Source organism: Myripristis murdjan, chromosome 12, assembly GCF_902150065.1.
Source record: "Myripristis murdjan chromosome 12, fMyrMur1.1, whole genome shotgun sequence".
NCBI lineage: Eukaryota > Metazoa > Chordata > Actinopteri > Holocentriformes > Holocentridae > Myripristis > Myripristis murdjan.
The window spans coordinates 23685631-23706504 of record NC_043991.1 but is presented as its reverse complement, the minus strand read 5'-3'; the positions used below and the strand labels follow the sequence as shown (position 1 = coordinate 23706504).

At 40.0% G+C, this 20874-nt stretch overlaps 1 protein-coding gene across 1 annotated transcript in view; it reads right to left on the bottom strand.

Annotated features, from left to right (window-relative positions):
* Positions 1-259: 259 nt before the first annotated feature.
* Positions 260-20874, bottom strand: part of hcn1 (hyperpolarization activated cyclic nucleotide-gated potassium channel 1) — a 76882-nt gene continuing 56267 nt past the window's right edge. The window contains exons 6-8 of the mRNA XM_030065694.1: positions 20075-20315; positions 12685-12849; positions 260-5279 (exon numbers count right to left, since the gene is read on the bottom strand). Coding sequence (XP_029921554.1) covers positions 4159-5279; positions 12685-12849; positions 20075-20315 — 1527 coding nt within the window. The 3' untranslated portion in view covers positions 260-4158. The remainder of the gene's footprint in view (positions 5280-12684; positions 12850-20074; positions 20316-20874) is intronic.

Below are 20874 nucleotides of genomic sequence, written 5' to 3'. Positions count from 1 at the left end.
TTATGATTGATAACTGGATTTGTACGTAAATGAATGGAAATCCCTGGTGCTCCCAAGGTCCAATTTTTCACCCGCTGACAGAAGTGTTCCTCACTATTCTCCTGCCCTGTCCATCATTACTTCATCTGTGAAATCATCCCTCCGTTTCTCCTCTGATCAATTAGTAACCGAGTGAATGTACTCACTCCCTCAGGCAGTGTCGGTATGTTTCCAAGAAGCACACATATTCTCTCACAATAGAATCACACAAACTCAGTGCTAAATGACAATATGTCGTTTATTTTCTATATTTTAAAGGTTTATTATTTACAAACAAACAAAATAAACAAAAAAAATTAAAAGGATTTTTTGACAAACACCGTTTGTCTGCATATTGTTGTAAGAAAGTTTACATTTATCGTTCTTTCGTCCGTATCAAGTAACCAACTGATAGTTCTTTTTTCTCTAAGCCTTGGATTACATGAATGAGCTGAACAATGACCATGTTAGCGGGGTTTAGGAGGAGCAGGCAGCTCGTTCCAGCTTCCGTCCCTCTCTCCACCACGCATGTCGTTGGTAAACATATAAAACCAGCAACTGTCGTGGTCATAAAACCAAAATAAACATTTGGTTCTCCTTCTGCGGGCATTATTCTCAGTTCTTTTTGCATCTCTCTCTCTTTTTTTTTTCAAATCAACAAAACAACAAACAAAAAGAAATATACAAATATATGTGCTGGTTTGTTGAGAGTCTCTATACTGCTAATATGTAAGCTCATTAGTCTGTGTTGTACATCACCATAATGCCCATTCCAGGTTGTCGGTTGTGATTGGAATTGTGAAAAAAGCACATAGTTGGGAAGCTCTCCCTCCAAAGGCAAGTATCAAAAACAGCACAAACCAACAGTGCTGCTATCCATCTTCACTGTGTACTAGTTCCTATACACTATGGCATATTCACGATTAAGCGCTTTCTGTTGTAAATAGTACAGCTCCCCTCATTTAGAACCTCATACAGGATCAGGGCAGCACAATTTCTAGGGGATACGTCTCCCTTATTGACTCATTCCAACATCTAAACTAGCTGAAAAGAATCTGTATCACCTCTTTAGTTGATCAGAAAGTGCAATTCAACACAAAGAAAATTACTTATAATGTTTTGCTTTGGCCAGTTTCATTCCACACAACATTAATATTCAACCCAAACATCAGTGGCTAGCTACAAAGAAAGGTATAAAGGTGCTCCAAATTTCTACAATGTCTCATTGAGCATGATATTACTGCAGGTCTAAAGATTGCACTTCTTCTTCTTTTTTTCTTTTTTTTTTTTTAAAACTGTACATGACCTCATTAAATATTCTATATAGCTTAACTGAGAATGATAGAAAAAAACCTGTTTCTAGAAGTTCACATTGTATTTAAAGATTCCAATTGGATAAACTGAGACATTTGGCCATCATCATTGCTTACACCTTCCTCTCTAAAAATATTGAGACATAAAACACATAGATTATACTAATAATGAATGGTTGTGCGCAGAAGTGCCCATGTTTGCACCAAGCTCACACTCATAACAAAGGATGGAACATGGCTATAGTTTAGGCACAAATACTTAAGAATGTCCATGTGAAAAGTCAATGCTTCTGTTTACACACAAATAACGTCTAGGCAGACAGACAATGAACAAAACATAATCTCACAATACATTTAACGTCAACATTTTGAGATAGTATCTTTCTAAGTATTTGTGACAGTGCATGCTTTCATGACATTGGTGGGTTGACTCTGTATTGGTACACTATTGACACAATCTGTAGCGAAGACTTTGAAATCTTTTAAAACTGTATCTCGAAGGGCTTAGCCACTTTGAACTGATGGGATATCTGGTGCCATGAAGACTATGACTCTAAATAGAAATGATGAGTGATTGTAAGGAGAAAACAGTACATTATCACATGGCCAGTAGACCCTACTGTTAAAGAAGGCCATAAGAAGGCCTTCAGCACAAACTACAATCTGTGTGCTGGGAAACGGCCTTATTAGATGAGCCACTGAGTCACAATACATTTTGGCAATTACAAGACCACAACTGCATGAATACCACTTAGTTATTATGTTGAAAAGTTGATTGATTTGATTGACATTTTCAACATAAATAAGCTGCTGTCCTTCTTTCCTTTATATGGTAGAGTCACAATATTCGGGGTTGACCATGCCTCCCTTTCTCAACATCGGTCCAAGTCAGTTTAGAGTATCTAAGCCCACATAATGGATTTACATGAGACAAAAACCTTAATGCAAACCAGCATTTTCCCCCTTTTTTTGTCTTTTTTTTTGTTCCATCTTTGTACTTGCAGCAGTACAAAAAACACCATTTGGTGAAAATGTGCCCTGCACACTTGAGTAACTGGATACCTGACTTCTTCAACAGCAAACAGGAACGTGTTGAAAATGTCATGCCAGACTTCTCAACTTGAGTAATTGTGATATGACAGCTCACGGTACAGTAATACTCAAGAAGCAGATCACGCAAGCATAAAATTGAAATTGTGGTTAATTAAATGAGATACAATAATGAATAAAAAAGTAAGCCTCATTTCCTCCATCCAACAATACATCTCATAAAATATCCAGTTTTAGCTCCAGAGAGACCAAAGAGTGGTTCATAAAATGATCTTAACACCACAGCAGTTCTGGGAAATGAGGCGTTAGAAAAGATAAACACTTTTACTTTCAATAGGATGACTTTGAAATGAAGTTGTGTATTGTAGGTAAATACTGTATATGTTCACTTGATGTGAAATCAAAAACTACACTAGGACTAGGAATAGTATACAGAGAGAAAGGGATTCTTAAATGTCCTCCAACCAGGCATTTCTCAGTATCAAGTAGTGCTAGCTATTGCATTAAGGTTTGTTTATCTCTAATGAAACATATGTATTTTGTCACTTATTAACTTTTTTCGCATATAGATGATATCCAGGTTCCTGATAGAAGTAAGACATTGTTATGATTGAGAATGCACCACACAGTTTCTGTAAATACTAGATCTACAAAACTATTTACAACACACATATAGGTATTCTTTATATGACAGTCTATTGCATAATGGTGATAATCTTTAGTTTATAAATATTATAAATGTACACATAATTTTTAAGCAACATTACATAACTTCTACCTCAGCCATCTGAAATCAGGAATAGAAAAAAAAAAACAAAAACAAATAAACAACAGCATCCATCCATAACTTTCTCCATGCTCCATCCTCCTCTAAAATAAACAAAGAAAGCAGCATTTCTATTATTCTATTCCCTTTGGACCCATAACACTGTCATGGTCGGTATTTGAGCCTCTGTGAGGATGTGGGGGCTCAGGAGGATGTGTTTCTCTGGCTGAGAGCAACATAACATTTAGCTACTGTATTTGTGTTGATATCTGAAATGAGGGTTCCGGAAATTGGTATGAGATTCACTTTGTGAGTATGTGCTTTTTGACAGTATTTTTTTTTTTTTTTTTTCAAAGTTGCTTGCATTTATTATTCCACAGTGGTGCCTAAAGCTGCTTAATAGGAGAAGATAATTTTCCTCTTCCTCACTGGTAGAAAAAAGAAACAAAAACAAACAAACAAACAAACAAACAAAAGAAAGAAAAAGAAAATGAAAGTCATTTTCAGAATCCACAATGCATTCCAGTTACAAAACACAAAAATCAAATAAATAAATAACAAAATAAAATAAAATAAAAAAAAACACTTCATACATTGTATATGTTTCTTTATATTTCTCAGAAAGGAAGACTCATGTTTATACTAGAGCTTTTAAATAGCCATTTCCAAATACTCTACTTGGATGTACATGTGTGTGTGTGTGTACATATATATATATATATATATATATATATATATATATATATATATATATATATATATGGATGTATATGTATATATAGAGATTTATAGATTTGTTTAATATACATTCTTAAGTTTAGGGAGACAATGTGTCTAAAATATAATACAAGGGCTGTCTGTACAGGATTTCTATGAGGTTATCTTTTCTGAAGAAAACTGGAGAGAAACAAAAATACTGAAGTTCCTCGTATTCATCTCTTCTGTTGTATCTCCATTTTTAAAAATGAATTGAAACATAGAAGTTTAAAAAAAGCAAAAGCAAAAATTGGATCATAAATTCGATGCAAAACGCATTTTGTCTTGCTCGGTCTCTGTACTGCTCAAGACAGAATCTCTCCTAGAACCAGGGGATTCCCTGTGCTGGGCTGTGGATGATGCTGATGCTGCCACTGCCGCTGCTGCTGCCGCCGCCGCTGCCGAACGCACCGGGGGCAAGGCTCCTGATGACATCTGGCGGAATAAGTTGACCCGCTGGGGCACTGTGGTGCGGATGCCGCTCTGTAGACCCATTCCCTGGATCGCTGCCGCCGCCGCAACTGGTGGCACAATGGAGGCCAGAGAGTCTCCTGAGGCTGGGTGCGCCCTGGGCCCCAGGGACGTATCATGTGGCAGAGAAGGTTGGGATGCTGACAAATGTCGCACGTCTCGACTCAAGCTGCCTGACTGGAGTGCCTGCGTGCTCTTGTGGATGTCTCCTCTCTGGGGGGAGGGGACCTGCTGCTGCTGCTGAGGTGACGGTTGCTGCTGTTGTTGCTGCTGCTGTGTTGCCGAGGCTGCGGCTGCGGTGGACACAGCAGGTTGTTGAGCGAGCTGCTGCTGCGTGGACAGAGGTGGCTGGGGCATGGGCTGCTGGATGAGTGACAGCTGGGAGGCAGTGGGCGAGCTGTACTGGAAGCTCCGGCCAGCTAGAGGGGTCTGCACGGGTGGGCTACACATGGCAGCCGTGAAGGAGCAGGGCGACATTATGGCCCCCTGCTGCTGGAGCGGGGTCTGAGGGTTGGTTGAAGACAGGTTGCCATGGGAAACGCTAGGCGCAGGGTAGACCCCCTGTGCGGCGGCAGCAGCGGCAGCAGCAGCAGCGGCTGGCAGGATGCGGGCAGCGGAGGCATTGGCAATGGCTGAAGCACTGTAGGTCAGGGGTACAGAGGACTGCTGGAACTGGTTGTTGCCTAAGGAGCTAGAGTAGGGCGGTTGGGCAGGTGAGTTAATGATGGAGTTTCCAGACATTGGTGTCGAGTTCATCCCGGTGACCGACTGCTTGCGGTCCACCATCATCACCATCTCCCTGTCCTGACGGATAATTTGCTTCAATATCTCGTTCTCCTGCGTATTGAAGACTCCGGCGTTCAGATCCTTCTGGAACTTCTGAAGCAGCAGCGAGTTCTTCTTCCCTGTTGGGGCGCAATCAGGGGGATGTGAGCACACACAGCCATGGCAAACTTTGGTAGCATTAGAATACAGGAATACAGGGCTGAAACATTAAAGACGCAGCTTGTATGTTTTTAAGGGAATTTGGGGCAGATTTATACATGCTCTGCTGTCTCATTGCCTTGCTTACTGTCTTGCCTGCTGGCATTTCAAAGTGTTTTTAACTGGGAAAAGACGCAATGGAGCATTATTTTATTGAATCCTCTAAATTCTGACATTTTAGAGGTATTTGGATTATCAGTATCTTACAAACTGCATCTTTAATCTCAGCAAAGTTTGTATTATTGGAGTGTGAAAGACAGTGAATGACAATGACTATGGGAAGTATGAGGTTTGAGAAGAGTGAGGGAGACATAAGGAGACATATATTATTGATGATGTAACGTGATAGCATAGATTGTGAAGTTACTGATGTAAAGATAATGAAATAAGAAAGTATACTGATAATATGCTGTACCCACTAAAGACAAATATCACGTTACTGTACATTTTTAAGTTGAAAATAAATAAATAAATAAATAAAAACAGTTTTTTTTTTTTCTAATAATCTAATTCAAAGTCACATTCTACTTAAATTACAGAGGAAATGACAAACCACCAAAAACACACCACAGGGATACCTGGGATAACCACATCACACAAAACAATGCAAAATAAACACATTAAACAACAAAATACAGTAAAACAAAAAAACAGACATTTACTATTCTAACATACTACAGTGCTTTACCGTCAATAGCCACACATGGGTAATACTGTTATGCATTGATTAACTTACTGGGATACTAATCACCTGTACATCTTACCATAGAATTATAAAATAATTATATGGAGTTCCTTTATCATTCAAATTCACTTGGCAGTCAATGGAAATCATTACCTAGTTTCATAAATTTAGATTCTTTAAAGAGAGACTTTTCTAAATGTCATCAACCATTGTACCCCTAATTTCAGTCTTATCATGTAGCTTTATTTCCCTGTATTTACAGAAATTAAATAAATCACTACACAAATCGCCTTTGTGTAAATTGTATATTGTAAAGGGCATTTGAGCTTGAGTGGGTGTGAAAATCTTTCCCAGCCTGTCACAAGTCATGGGGCTGTGATAATCTGGGCCTGACAGATGGCTACTTTAGAGATCAACTACTTTTGTGGCTTTGGGAGTAAAACTGTGATATAATGCTGAGTGGTACTAAGGGGCATGAAAGGCCCCTTGAAACTAATCTTTTTGCAAAAGAACTGCTCTATTTAACCATTTCTTTTTAATACCGCCACTTGATTCTATGATTCTATGTTCCCTCTTGAAATGAAGGCATCCAGTTTTTGTTTTTTGTTTTTTTTGAGGAGCGTATTGTTATATTGTTAACCTTTTCCTGTAGACCTTTTGGAGTTTTAGAGTGCTTGATAATGGGGGGGACTGGTACCTCTCAATGTATATGGGCATTACGGCCTTGATAGCTCAAGCCACAGTCGGTCAATCATAAATCCCTGACACTGAGAACATTTTTCTCCACATATACAAACTCTGTATATAATAATATATAATAATATATGCTGGATAACTTGTTCCTTCCAACATACATTGTGCAGTCAGCTACTGTATAACAAAGGACTCACAACTGCCACTCTCTCAGCTGAAAAAGGACTAATAATTTTGTTGTCATATGTGGAACTAGAACTAGTGTTCATAACAAAAACTGGTGTCACTGCATCATGCCACAATTCTAAATGGTGCTGCTCACATGATTTTGGATCATTGCATGTGCAGATTTCTCAAAGCATGATTAACAATATATCCAGTGATTAACATACATTCCTATCACATGCACAACTATTTGCTACAGTGTATTTCTTTGATTAAAGGTTTTCACGGTTACCATCAGTTGCTACTGGGGTTGGGTGGTTCACAGCTAAAACTAGCACCAGACACTGACTGTAAGGCTACTGTTCACTTACAAGGCCACTTTCATTGCATGTTTAAAGGTGACAGGGTTAAACTCTGCAGATGGGAAGGACATGCATATGTTACTTTTCAAAATAAAACCCATGGCGATTGGGGAATGGGCATCTCATGAAGCCCATTCAAGAGGGCTTTGACTTCTGACTATAGTACGTCATCAAGCACATCTGAGTTTTTGCTGGTATGGCCGAGACATTTGAATATATCAAGAAGATAGGCAGACATGGATGTGTTTTGGGGATTAAAGAACATCAGGGGCTCAGGCTAAAAGTACACAGAGCCATATAGAGCAGGAATCTGCAGGCATCAGCATAATGCTGTAATCTGGTCAACTTGGAAATGAACATAAATACATTTAAATTAGGCATTTTGAGAAGTGTGGACTGCTGTTGTAGTGTGCTCTCTGTTTGCAATGTGGCCTAAAAGAAAAGCAACTAAATCAAATCCACAATCTTTAAAGGCTGCGGCACTTTAATAAAATCCTAATAGTAAAATACTTTTGTTTATCTGTCAAACATGGACTAACTTTAAGCCCAACTTATTTTAAGAATCAAGAGATCTAACCTCTCATCCTCTTCTTTCATAGGGCTGATATTTTTCCGTGGTCAAACATTGCTCTAGTAAAACGGATTATGACTAGGTAAAGCCTAATCCATCCTGAATAGCTGGGGGAGCCCACAACGTATTAGTCAAAATGTACACAGGTACAAATTCAAAATGCCATTTTAAAGACATGTTCTTACATTTAATTGTAACAGTGGCTGAAGCTGAAAATAATGTAAACATTTCGTATGGAGGGGAATATTCTCATAATGCTTTTAATGTTCAGCAGTGCAAACAATAAAGCTGCATGAGAGGATGAGGCTGACAAGATCCTACTTCAGCTGGCTTAATGAGCTTACTAACGGCAGACTGGAAACACAAGAGACATTCTGGACCTATTCAAAGTACACAACTGTCTTTGTCAGAATCCTATCAAACACACACGCACACACGCACACACGCACACACGCACACACGCACACACACACACACACACACACACACACACACACACATATACATATACATAACAAAGGACATGTGAACTTGTTTTGTGCCCTGGTATGTACCTTAACACACCCAAAGCTGGATTATAAAGATAGCTCACATAAATAAGTGGCCCACTTTGACCATTAAATCAGTCTTACCCCTCTCTCTTGTACAGTGCATAATACAGACACACACACACACACACACACACACACACAACGCTTAAACATTCCCTGCAAGTGAGTGAGCACTTAATTATCCCCACTAGTTAGACAATCAAAAATATTGCATATATTAACTTTAATAGATGATTTACTCTTTTTTTTTTATTTTATTATTATTATTTTTTTTACCATGAGAGGATTTCTTTAGCTTTAACAGTTTACCATACTTAAAGGACTGCATGCTTTCTCTGTTCAAATGAAAAGTTTGAATACATTTTGAAAAAAGGTGCACCCCTATCACAAGTAAATAAAAAGTTTTTTCTTAACACAAAACTTGGCAAACAGACATAAACACAGACATGATTTGGGTCAAATTACTACTTGGAATGAATACATTTACTTTTCTGTTATTGATTTGTCTTTTCTGGTACAACAGAACTAATGAGGCTGATTAGAAAATGCAAAACTCATCCATTAATAGAATTTAAGAGACAAAAATAATAAAGAACAGAATACATAAAAAAAATACATCATCTGAAATTTGACAATCAGAACGAACAATCAAAAAACAAACAAAAACAAATAAAAGCAACACAATTTTAGAATGGCGTTAAAGGCTATACTGACATTAAACTGTTTTGCTGAAGCACACACATTTTGGCTTTTGAAACTCAACAGGCTGCGTTCTGCTCTCTGCTGTAACACCGACTGTGCCTTATAGAGGGGGACCAAATTAAAATGTTTTGCTCTGACTTCCAATCTAATTAATTACATAATTTGACTAATCTGTCAGAAGCCTGATTGCCAAACTCCTTTGGTTTCCTCTTCATTTTGAATGTAGTTTTTTTTTTTTTTTTTTTCTGCTTAAGATTGTGCCAACAATCGTCCTTTATTTCTTTTTGCTGAGGTTTAATTTGGTACAGCATAACCAAAGAGCAAATATCAAAGAGAAAGTAGCCTGTGTGTGCATGAAAATGAGCATTGATTATGATAATTAATGTATTATAATAAGTAAGGTTCAATATTTTGATTGTGGTAGGTGCAAGCACTGAGCAAAAGCACCTCACCAGGTGGTCAACATGACATCATGTCCTGGGTCTAAATATAGGCCTAATATAAAGCAGCTTAAAGATCGACTCTCTTCTAATTCTTTTTACCAACGGCCAAATCTTTTTCACAATTGTTTACAAAAATAAAATCCAGCAGAGTTCACATTACAAGTCAGACAGCCAGAAACAAATGTTTTCTGCAAGTGAAAACATGAGGAAAATAATGAAATGGGTTTTCTGCATGTAACAAAAGCTGTGTTGTGGCGTTGCATTAGTAAAGTTCTGGGGACTTACTAATCGAAAGACATGATTTCATTTGTGAGTTACACTTTGAACAAAGGATTCAAAGATTAAAGTAAACAAAAAAAAAATGCCAGACATCAATAGGGCTGAATATGTGCTTAATATCCTCAGTTAGTTTATCTTTGCAACTCTGCTATGAGATAAATATGGCATGTAACACTGAATTAAATTAAATTAAACACTGAATTGAAAAGCATTGATATATTTGTTTACTCAACTGCTTGTCTTAATTTTTCACATTTTAAATGATACCATCTGCTGTTATGTTCATGTAACCTTGTGCAAGAGGTCATGCTCTTGGGGAATGACTTTGAGACCGGATCCATTTTAGCAAGCCTCTAGGTTATTAGCCCCCTGTGCCAATATTTGGAATTGGAATAAAGAGTTTTACCTGGTGCCTATTCGTCGGCCAGGACACTCTTGAAAACGAGATGTGCTCGTCTCAAGACGGACTCCTGGTCAAATAATTTTTAGATAGATAGAAGATTATGTCAAATGTGCAACAAGTTATTTGTTTCAAAACATGGATACTTTTCTTTTCTTTCCTTTTAGAGCAAGACAAGCACGTAACCAAATGCAGTTCATAAACGATACAACCAGCACGGATCATGACATTGTATTTTCCCTCGTATGAGACAAAACCCCCTTTATGATAAGTCTGAATGAATGGGTCAAATGCACAACACTTCTGCATTAGGGAGAAGTGTGTCTCAGAGTGGGCGGCTCTCATTTTCACATGATGATTGACTCTGCTGGCTGGTAAAAAAAAAAGCCAACATTGCAAGCTCTCACATAAAAAGGGCAAATGTAGATTGTGACTGCTCAGGTCAAAGGGCATACATTTTAAAGGGCATAAGGCAAGAAAGATAATACACTTCACTGCAGGGCAAACAAAGTCTGTGTATTCTACTACTGTCAGTCCAAGTATGAGCGGGCTGGGCTGTCCAAAAAAGGTATTCTTCTCAACAGTGTGATACAACACATCTTTTGATGGATTTTGATTGCCTTTGAGTGGTCCTATCTCAACCGCATTGTGGATTGACCGACGCTGACTTGCCTGTCACAATAGTATTTCAATGTTGAGTCAGTGCTAGGGCTGCAAAGCAAGTCAATATCAACATGCCTCAATCAGGCAAAACGACACACACAAAAAAAACACAGCCATGACAAAGAAAAAGAACAACAGTAACAAATAACCACTGAGGTGAGACAACATTGGCACACTATCGTTTTGCAGATTCAACTTGCCTTTTCGATTTCGGGTTATAATCTTACAGTTTTCTATTTCAGTGCTAAAGCGAGGGAGGCATGAGGTAAACCTAATCAGCAGACATTATACAATATATCACAGAGGGATAACATACTATGTGAATCATTCAGCGGCATCCACATTTGTTTAAAATTATGAGAATGACGAAGCTTTGAAATGGCAATTGCCTCCTCCACGTTGAGAAGAATTGTACTGTTTTATATTCACAGAGGGTTGAGTAAGACAAACCCTGAGGATGATGTTTTGGAAGGGTTTCTTTTTTCAGAAGAGTGCTTTGTGTGCGGTATCCATATTATGTCACAATTTTTATAAATACTATCAAATTGGAAATGTGTTGATATATTGTAAAGACACTACAAATTGGTTATTGACACCTTAAAGGTTATCTTTATTATGCACTTGCTTACTACTTGAATAAGAGACTTGAATGTGAACTGAAAAGTAGGTTACCATAAAATGACGTAATTTATTCAATCTAAAATTTACAGCATTATGATTGTCTTCGAAAAAGAGGACGCATATAAAATGTTATACAAGGGGAACAGTATTCTTTCATAAAGATTGCATTTTCTACTGCATTATTTACAACTTTTGACAATGAGTCAACACATGAACTTTTCAGACGCCAGTTCCATGTGGCATTATATAGTCTCCATGTTTAAACTATTAAATGTGTTGATTCCATTATGAATAGGAAAATGCCACATGCAGCACTACAAATTAACAGATTTCATGGTTTCAAATCACATCTATTATGGATTGACAGTCTGATAATTATTGCCCTGGTTGTATTCCATACATGTGCCCCTTTTTCAATAAAATAAATAAATAAATAAATAAATAAATAATAATAATAAAAAAATGTTTTGTATTTAAACCACTGGGATTAATTTCCCCTCAGCTACAGCCAGTCATGGCCAGGTTCCTGGATAAATGTTCCTCCATCAGAGAATGAAAATAATTTTTGACATGATTGAAAAGGAGACACCAATGAGGGAATAGTTGTGTGAAATTACAGAGGATTGTGCCTGTTTACAAGCTGGTTTGGACCTGGTAAACGCAAGGACTTTAGCAACTCTCTGGTGTCACCTTGCCCAGCTCAGTTTTCGTTTTACAGTGCTACTTGTTGATTTGAAGAAGTATGACATGGGATGGGGTGCTGCTCATACCCAGGTGTGCAGATGAGTGAAAGAGGGGCGGAGGAACATGCATGTGAGGTTAGCTTCCATCCACTCGCTGGGATCCAGTGGAGGGGTCAACACCAAACCAACGAGGGGGCGACCTGACTCCCTCCCGGACAGCGACATGCACTGCCTTCCACTTAATCCATCCACAAAATGCTACTTTGTCTCTTTAGAAGGATTAATGCTCGGTACGAGGAATTTTCTTTAAAGTTAGTTAAGACAAGGAAAGAGGAGGAAGTAGACAAAGGAAAGCATACAGATCATGCAGCACAAGATGGCAGACACAATGCTTTCATGAAGAGAGGAGAATGCAAACAAATGCTGATGGAGACGAGACAACAAGGCACAATGACGGGCAAGAGATTCAATCAGTCAGACAACAGGATTAGATGTAGGCAGGTCTTACCGATGCGGTCCAATCGGTCGATGGCGACGGTCTCGAAAGCCCGGCGCATCATGGGATACTCCTCTAGCACCTCGTTGAAGTGGTCAACAGAGAGGGAGAAGAGGCGGCAGTAGGTGTCGGCACGCACGCTGGCTGTCCGTCTGCCCTTGGTCAGTAGACAGATCTCTGCGTGTGAGGAAGGGAGACAGAAAATGGAAGAGGGAGGGATACAAGTGTGTTTGAGAGAGGATGGTAAAGAGTTTGAGATTGGCAAATGAAGGAACAGCGATGGACCGGGGGAAGAGGGTGCAGAGAGACATATGGAGAAAGAGGCAACAAAGCGAGGGGTTAGAAACACACCAAGGAAATCATCCCAGTAAATAATTACAACCCGTAACAAACTGATCATCAGAGTACAGAGTGGAAGTGCAGCCCCAAGCGTGAGGACAGATTACCATATAGATGAACCTTGAGTGCAGAAGTACAGGAGAGGAAGCTAATGTGAATGTAAATAAAATGACAAGCCCATCAGCAGTGCTGTCACTGGCATTATGCTAGCTTCATTCATCATCTGGCAGAGAGCTAATGGTCCCATAATCCTGTACAGTAGCTGGCTTCACGAGAATTCCCCATCAAGGATCACTGCATTACGCTGGGGGCACTTCTCAAATGTGATGCAGAGGTAAACAGGAATATTTTTCCACTTGTGACTGTATGTCAGATCACTCATTGCGCCAGGGGTAAAGAGATGAAATTCTCGTTGTTCTTGAAATCATAACGATTGTGTTGCGGTACCTCACTGTACGGTGCAGTGCAGAAATGCTCAACATGGCTACCCTGTGGCCCCCTTCACACATTAACATGCATCTCGTATCCAGTTTGTGTCTACACATGATGCAGCTGGATTACATGAACCTCTGAATTTAAAATGTATCTGCAGTGCACACACTGAAGAATTTTCATTCCCTTGTCAAACTAGAGATTGCAGCACGAGTCACTCCTTTATTATTTATATCCTTTAACCCTCCTATCGTCCTATCGTTTGACCCCACTCAGTGTTTAACATCGAGTGGGGGGTGTTATGTTTTATTTTACAGCATATTTAGGTAGTCAACAATAATATAATAATAAGAATAATAAGTGCCTGACACATGAACATGAGTAACAATTTTTATTACAATAATTTTCTGGAGGTTTAAATTGCCGGGGTCAATAAAAATGTGAGTAATTTGAAAGTAACAAGTATGTTCTGCAAGTATATTGACAATCCATATTAGAAGAATACTAACTGAACTATCTGAGCCTAATGCCGCTTGTTGGATGTTTATGTTGTTGATGATGTTTATTTCCTCAAACATGATCCTCAAACAACTGCCATAGTGGCAGCATAGTGTACGTACTGAACATTAATTGAGGATACACTGATGAACATAAATTGCAACTGCACTTTGCTATTCAAATCTAAATATGTCTGTTACCACCTGTGAAGGGGGAAGGGGTGCTTATATCATCTGAATTTTCTATTTTTTAACAAAATCGAGTCCAGCTCCGCCACACGGGGCTAAGGGCAGACTAGCCATCTGGAGGAGCTGGAGTTTTCCCAGAGGACTGGTCAATCTGTGAGCCGCCGTCGAGTTCAGCAGAACTGACAGTGAATCTACAGTGCATCCACAGTGTAGCTGGTTGGTGATTGATGGAGAATTTTTACTTCCCATATGTTTGCTGCAAGAGAATCCGATCCCATCCCTTTCCACTTCTAAGGATTAAAAACTGGAAGATTTTATGCAGAACATTTTTGTGAAACTTTGATTGTCTTAGTCCGGACACAGCAAAATGCAAGCAGATGGATGGTACAGTATGTTAGTGAATAAAACCATCAGCACTTACAATGAAGAATATAACACTTTTTTTTTCTTTTTTTCCAATTTTAAGCAAAGAAAACGGATGCCGAGGCTTTCCTTAGCTTATTTGTGAAGGTGGGCACCCATTAGAAACATAACAAATTTTGAGTTGAGCAGGCCAATTCTCCTGTTGGTACAGTGTGTTACCTCTTAGGACAGGATATGCAAACCAAGCTCAGTTATCTCACATAACCATAAAGGTGCAGCTGAAGTAAAATTAGCCAGAGAGATTATGCACTCACCCATATATTGAAAATCTGACTGATTAAAGGTCATTTTATCCACTGCTTCCTGCCCACAAGAACAGTATTATGGTATGTGCACAGATTTATGGCGCTAATATCGTGCAGGTTAGAATGAAATCTGATATGCCTGTTGGCTATTTCAATCATGCATAAAGCAATCTCAAAAAGGCACCTTCACAGAGCCCCCGATTTGCAAAGCGAGGACCGAACATTTCCATGAGAAAAGCTGAACTATACATCACAGGGCGTGTGACCTGGCCCATGTCATTTTGACTAGCAGCAGATGAATGAAGTTGTGCGCTACGGTTAGCTGGATGGTAACCCTTGACATTCACAGGAGTCTGATTTCCACAGTGAAATCGGGGAGCCTGCGAGATGTGAGAACAGCACTCTCAAGCTGCGGGTGTGAATAAGGTGTTAGAGCTGTTATAATGGGAAAAAAAAAACAGATAAATGAAATCTCTGTTAACACTGAAAAACACACACAGAGAATAAGAGAGAGAGAGAGAGAGAGAGAGAGAGAGAGAGAGAGAGAGATCCATATTGTGCATAATACAGCAAAATCAGTGCATTGCACCTCTCTGTTTACATCAACTGTCACATCTGCAGTAACAGCACATTGTTTTACAAAGTAAGAAAGAGGAAAAAGAGGAGAGAGAGAAACAGAGAGACAGACAAAAATGAGAGAAGTGCAGTTGGGCTGAAAGGGTAAGGGAGGGAAAGGTTCATGTCCTGTGAAATACCAGAGACTTCTACTACTTTACTAATAAGCAGTCATGCCTCAGAGGCTACATCCTCAGTTAACTGCATTACTTGACAGTGAGCGCCCAGCGAACCGGCTCTAAAAAAAAATCTATGTTGGTTATGCTGGCTGAGTAGGTGAGTTGAGAACATGATGTGCTGTTGCCATGGCAAATTACTACACCACGGTAATAAAAATCACCATTGCCGTGCTAGGATCGTGATGAGCCCAAAATTACTGCATTAGGCCTTAGGTCTAAAACGGCTTTGGTGCCATATACAGCTTGTGGGTGCAGTTAAAGTCTCGAGAAAGCATCCAGCCTCACTCAAGCATCATTACTGCTTGGCCACTTGAATTCACGTTGTTCAAAATCATTGCTAGATGTACTTTCCCCCGTAAATACAGATGCAACCAGTCCAAACAAATTATGAGTAGGACCTTATCATGAAGGTAACTCTGCATAATTGCAGCTGACATAATCAACACGAACTGCCCGCGGCCACAGCTAGGAGCATGCATTCTTTGAGGAAACAGCTCAATGACAAGATAACTAGCTAACGAACTAAATAAAGTAACAAGGGCATCATGCTCATTTACACAAGCATTAATGCTCCTGCTGCAGCATTTCACATCAATATGGCTTTGGAAAAACTGAACAAGAGGATGGGTTTGGGTGTCTGACTCCAATAATGGGGCAAAGGCTAACAATGCATTGAGGGATTACATATTCCTTACCGTAATTTAGGGGAAGATGTCCCATCACTTGAACTCACTCTATTTAACATGAGGTACAGGTTCTAGGATCATTCTATCAAGTTTCAGTCATTTGAGCAAAATGTTGTTTAAATAAGGTGAGTACAAATGAAGAAACATTGTGGAAAACTTTTAATTTGCTTCATATAAATTCGGCTTCCTATGAATCATTATAGGTGTGCCAGAACTTTTTTTTTTTTTTTTTTTTTTTTTTCATTATACTGCTGTTCAGCAAATTTTCAGCCAAGGCATCTGATTTTTCAAGGACATGCTCTAGCCTTGCTGATAATTCCCATAAAGTACAGTTGTGCCTCCTCAATTACTATGCCAACTGTTGGAGAAAGCCAGGAACTAATTAGCAGTATTTGTCATTTCTCCTTTCTTAAATTATTATGTAAACATACTGAAAAAAGCTGTCAGTGTACGTGCACTGGGGCCGACAGTAAACAACAAGCCTTCTGGTAAGTTTTTTTTTTTTTTTTTTTTTTTTTTGACAGGGACACTTTATAGGTTGTATTGTAAACAGAAATTGCTCCTCTGCGAAAGTGGCTTCTGTGCGTGGTGACAAAATTGATAAAACTTCAGCTGCGGGTTGGACAGTCACTTAACAATCTTCAAAATGGAAATCCAGTCCCACTAGCATTGTCATCTGAAAGACTTGCCACTCTAACTCAAGGTGTTTGTGTGTGTGTGTGTGTGTGTGTGTGTGTGTGTGCACGGCAAGGTCCCGTTAACACTTCACATGATGTGGCCTGACACGTGTCCATTGCCTTGTCACAAAGCATCACTCCTGACCCCAGGGATATTGTGGGTAATTTGCCATCACTTCATGTGTCATGTACTCCCATGGTAACCAGCTCCCCTTCTCCCTTATGGCAGGGACTGAGGAAGGGGAGTCCCACATGACTAAGGACAAGCCCAACAGGGATTTTAAACCGCTGTCTGTCATTGTTCTAGTGTCATACTCCTTTAGTCCCATGGCCTCAGAGTGATTCCACGGCAGAGCTGTGGTGTATCTAAATTGTAATCCCATTCACATAGACCCAGGAGTGATTAGCATGCTAACTACTTAGCATGCAGGTGTGGACTTGACCATGGTCTGAGGCGCTTTTTGGCCCACTATCCTCCTGCTCATTAGTATGCTAATGGTGTCCTGTGGCTGGGGTTGGTTTTGTCACTCTCTCTTTCTCTCAGTGTCTCAGTCACCCTCACCGTGTTTGCTTTCTAGCCACAGTTTGGCCTGGTTGTGAGGGGTGTGTGAATCATCGGAGAGAAGGAGGAGAGTGAGGTGCCTGGCACGGCCAGCTGCTCCCAAGTCAGAGCTCATCTAGTAATGCCATACAAACGGGTAAAAATACCAGCTGGGCAGAAAGCAAGAGCAGGTGGCTGGGCACCAGCAGAACATAGGAAAATAAGCGCTGCATCCCTTTTGCCTTGGAAAGATGCAGCGCACATCTTTCAGCTTAATAAATAAACCGGGAGCATTATTGCTTTGTTTCATTTGAATTTGAATATTTTTTCTTCACACTGACCTACACCAGTTATAGAGAGAGAGCTGCTCTTCCACTGTCACCTCTTCTTCCACTTTTTGTCCTAATACTTGTCATGATTCCCAATCAATACAGTACTGAGTGCTTACTGGAGGGTCTCCGCCTCACAGAATGAGCGCACTCCAGATAGTGAACCTGAAAATGAGTGTTCAGATTTTGTGATGTAACCTTCAAAATATTTTAGACAACGCCTGGAAACGATAATCCAAAAATCCCTGGATAGCACTCCTGTGAACTCCCATAAACCCAGGCACATCTCCTGGTGTTTATTAATTTGGTCCCCAGAGGTCAAATTTCCAGCGTTGCAGCTTATTGCCACTGCTGTTAACTTTTTGTTATTGCCTTATCAGTTCATAATTTTAGATCCTATTTTGTTGGAAGCCATGGGATTCGCAAATGTTTTGTACAGGTTCTCTGTTGTGTGATCTGTGTTTGCATACAGTAGTATTTAGTATGACTACAATACATATTAGAGCCACCAACAACCGTCAATACAAATGCAAGACTTTATGGATTTTCAGGCTTCATTATGTAGTCTACAGAAGCATAAAGAAAATACAGAAGCAGAATATTATTCTGAACAAATGACTTTGAAGGATTTATATGAGCTTCTCCCTTGTATCATTTTTCTCAATCTCCTCATTACTAGTTCATCCACATTAATCCTCTTGTGCTCAGTTGTGAAAGATAGTTAATCACTACTGCCCACCTCTGACTAGTATAGTTAGAGTTGTCATTATTAATTGGGTCCACTAACAGGAAACAACAGTCAGTTAAACTGCCTAGTAGCTTTTTTTCTCTTGGTCTGAAACAGTTTGATTAATATACTGGCACTAGCTGCCATTAAGCCCCATTTGTCAGAGCCTTAATGGCCAAAGATTTTTCCCTGACCTTTCAGCTTTTTTTTTTTTTTCACAAGATCTGCCCCACTATGGTTCTTCCCTTGTGTTAAATTCCTAATGAGCAGAACACGTGTGAGCCACAGTGCAAGAAGATGACTTATTTGAACGGGGCATACTGCACATACCTAAAGCACATCTCAGCCTCGTCTTATTATGTGCTGCGTCCATTTTACACAGGAAGTTCCTAACAGCTTCCTTCATCTGAAGTCCCATATTTAAAACATTTATTGTCAAGCTCTAGGTGGTGTGATGTGAGGGGGGAGGAGTGTGTGGGACAATAATCCCCTAGTTTTAACAGGAAGAGGAAAAAAAAAATTAAAGACTACTCATTTCTTTTTGATTCACTGTTTTTTCCTTAGCTCGTCTGCGAGACGATTGCATGTGGCAGACACACCAAAGCGAAGGTATTCTTAGACTCCTCAGTCTCCTTCCATAGTGGGAATGAACTCATGAGATAAAATATGCAAGAACCTCTAAAATAGGAAACTTTGCTTTGCTTTCGCATAGACATGACAATGTCTGCCCGGCCTTGTTTTGTCAGAGTAAACAACTTGCAATGAAATTACATTTGACATTTCAATAATTAATGCTATGGGTAATGATTTAAAGAGAGAGCTTGGCATACAAAGGGGGAGGGGAGGGGGGGGACAATGAAAGAGAAAGAAAGAGAGAACAAGCTAGGGGAGAATCAGGGAATTGCTGCCTAAATTACGCAAAAGGAACATCTAGTTGCTGTTGTTAGAGCCAAGTGTAGGCAGAAGGAAAGCAAGGAGAGAGGGAGTTGGGGGAGGGTGGGGAGTGTTGGGGGTGGGCACAGCAACCTCTGTGTGTCCTGAGGGATGCCTGATCCACGCCTTGGCCTACTCCACCAACCAGATGAGAGGTTATGTAACTGCAGATGGCAAGTAATGTCCAACACTGGTTAATGAGAATCTACACCTACAAAAGCTTAACTTCAAATAGCATCAAACACATGACCCTAGGCTATGCTGATGAAACTGTATATCGATGTATGCATGCATGAATGTGCGTGTGTATGTGTATGTGTGTGTGTGTGTGTGTGTGTGTGTGTGTGCGCGCGCCTCTGGGCATGGTGTTCTTGTATAAGAGTATGAACATAAATAAGTCCTGTTTGTATATGCATGTGGCATAATGTGTGAAAAAGATTAACAGAGTAAATCTATATCGTATCTGAAGACAACATCCATTTTGCCTCTGCCTCGGCTGTTTTGCTACACACAGCCTATAACACCTCTGCTGTAAATATATCCAAAGTACTAACAAAGCTTTTTTTTTTTTTTTTTTTTTTTGCCCTCACCTCCAAAGTAGGACCCATCTGTTAGCTTCATCTCCTTGTTGAACTTGGTGATGACACTCGCCACACCATGTTGAATGAAGTACATCTTCTTGCCCACTGTGCCCTCGCGGATGATGTAGTCGTTGGGCTGAAAGACCTCAAACTTCAGCTTGCTCAGCATGCCCGTCACAAAGTTGGGATCCGCATTTGCAAACAGGGGCATGGTGGCCACAAGCTTACGGCAATTGAAGTTGACAATTTCCTGCGTGAAAAGCACAAAAGTTGGTGATACAAATGAGGCCATGGCAGAGACTGCTGCCATGAATAATTCAGTAATTTGATCCCAGTCCCTTGCCATTCAAAACTTGAGAAATGAGCATCACTTAGGTGATTTCTGATACAAAACACTATCATAAATCCTCTACTTTGAAGGTAATCACAGCTTTCATCTGAGAGCGTAATTGAATTGGATGCACGTTGCCACTTTATCCCTAATACCTCTAAAGCACTTCCCATCACTCCTGAGAAGAAACTTTCTGGCACACTAGTCTAGTGCTGATGAGTTTGCCCTCGGGTGCCGGCGGCAGGCCATCTCTCTGGTCTCGTCCTGTCCCCTCAGACCCAGCAGGAGATTAGGGGCGTGTTTTCTGTTTACCCACACATCGCCTCTGTCGCTGTGCAGATGGGAAGCCAGGGCACTTGGCGTCGATGGTGGTGTGCTGACCCCCCCGTGAGGGATAACTCTCCTCCAGTGACAACAGGACATTGAAAGAGAGATAACCAATCTCTGGGATGCTTGTGAACTAGATGAGGGTTATGGC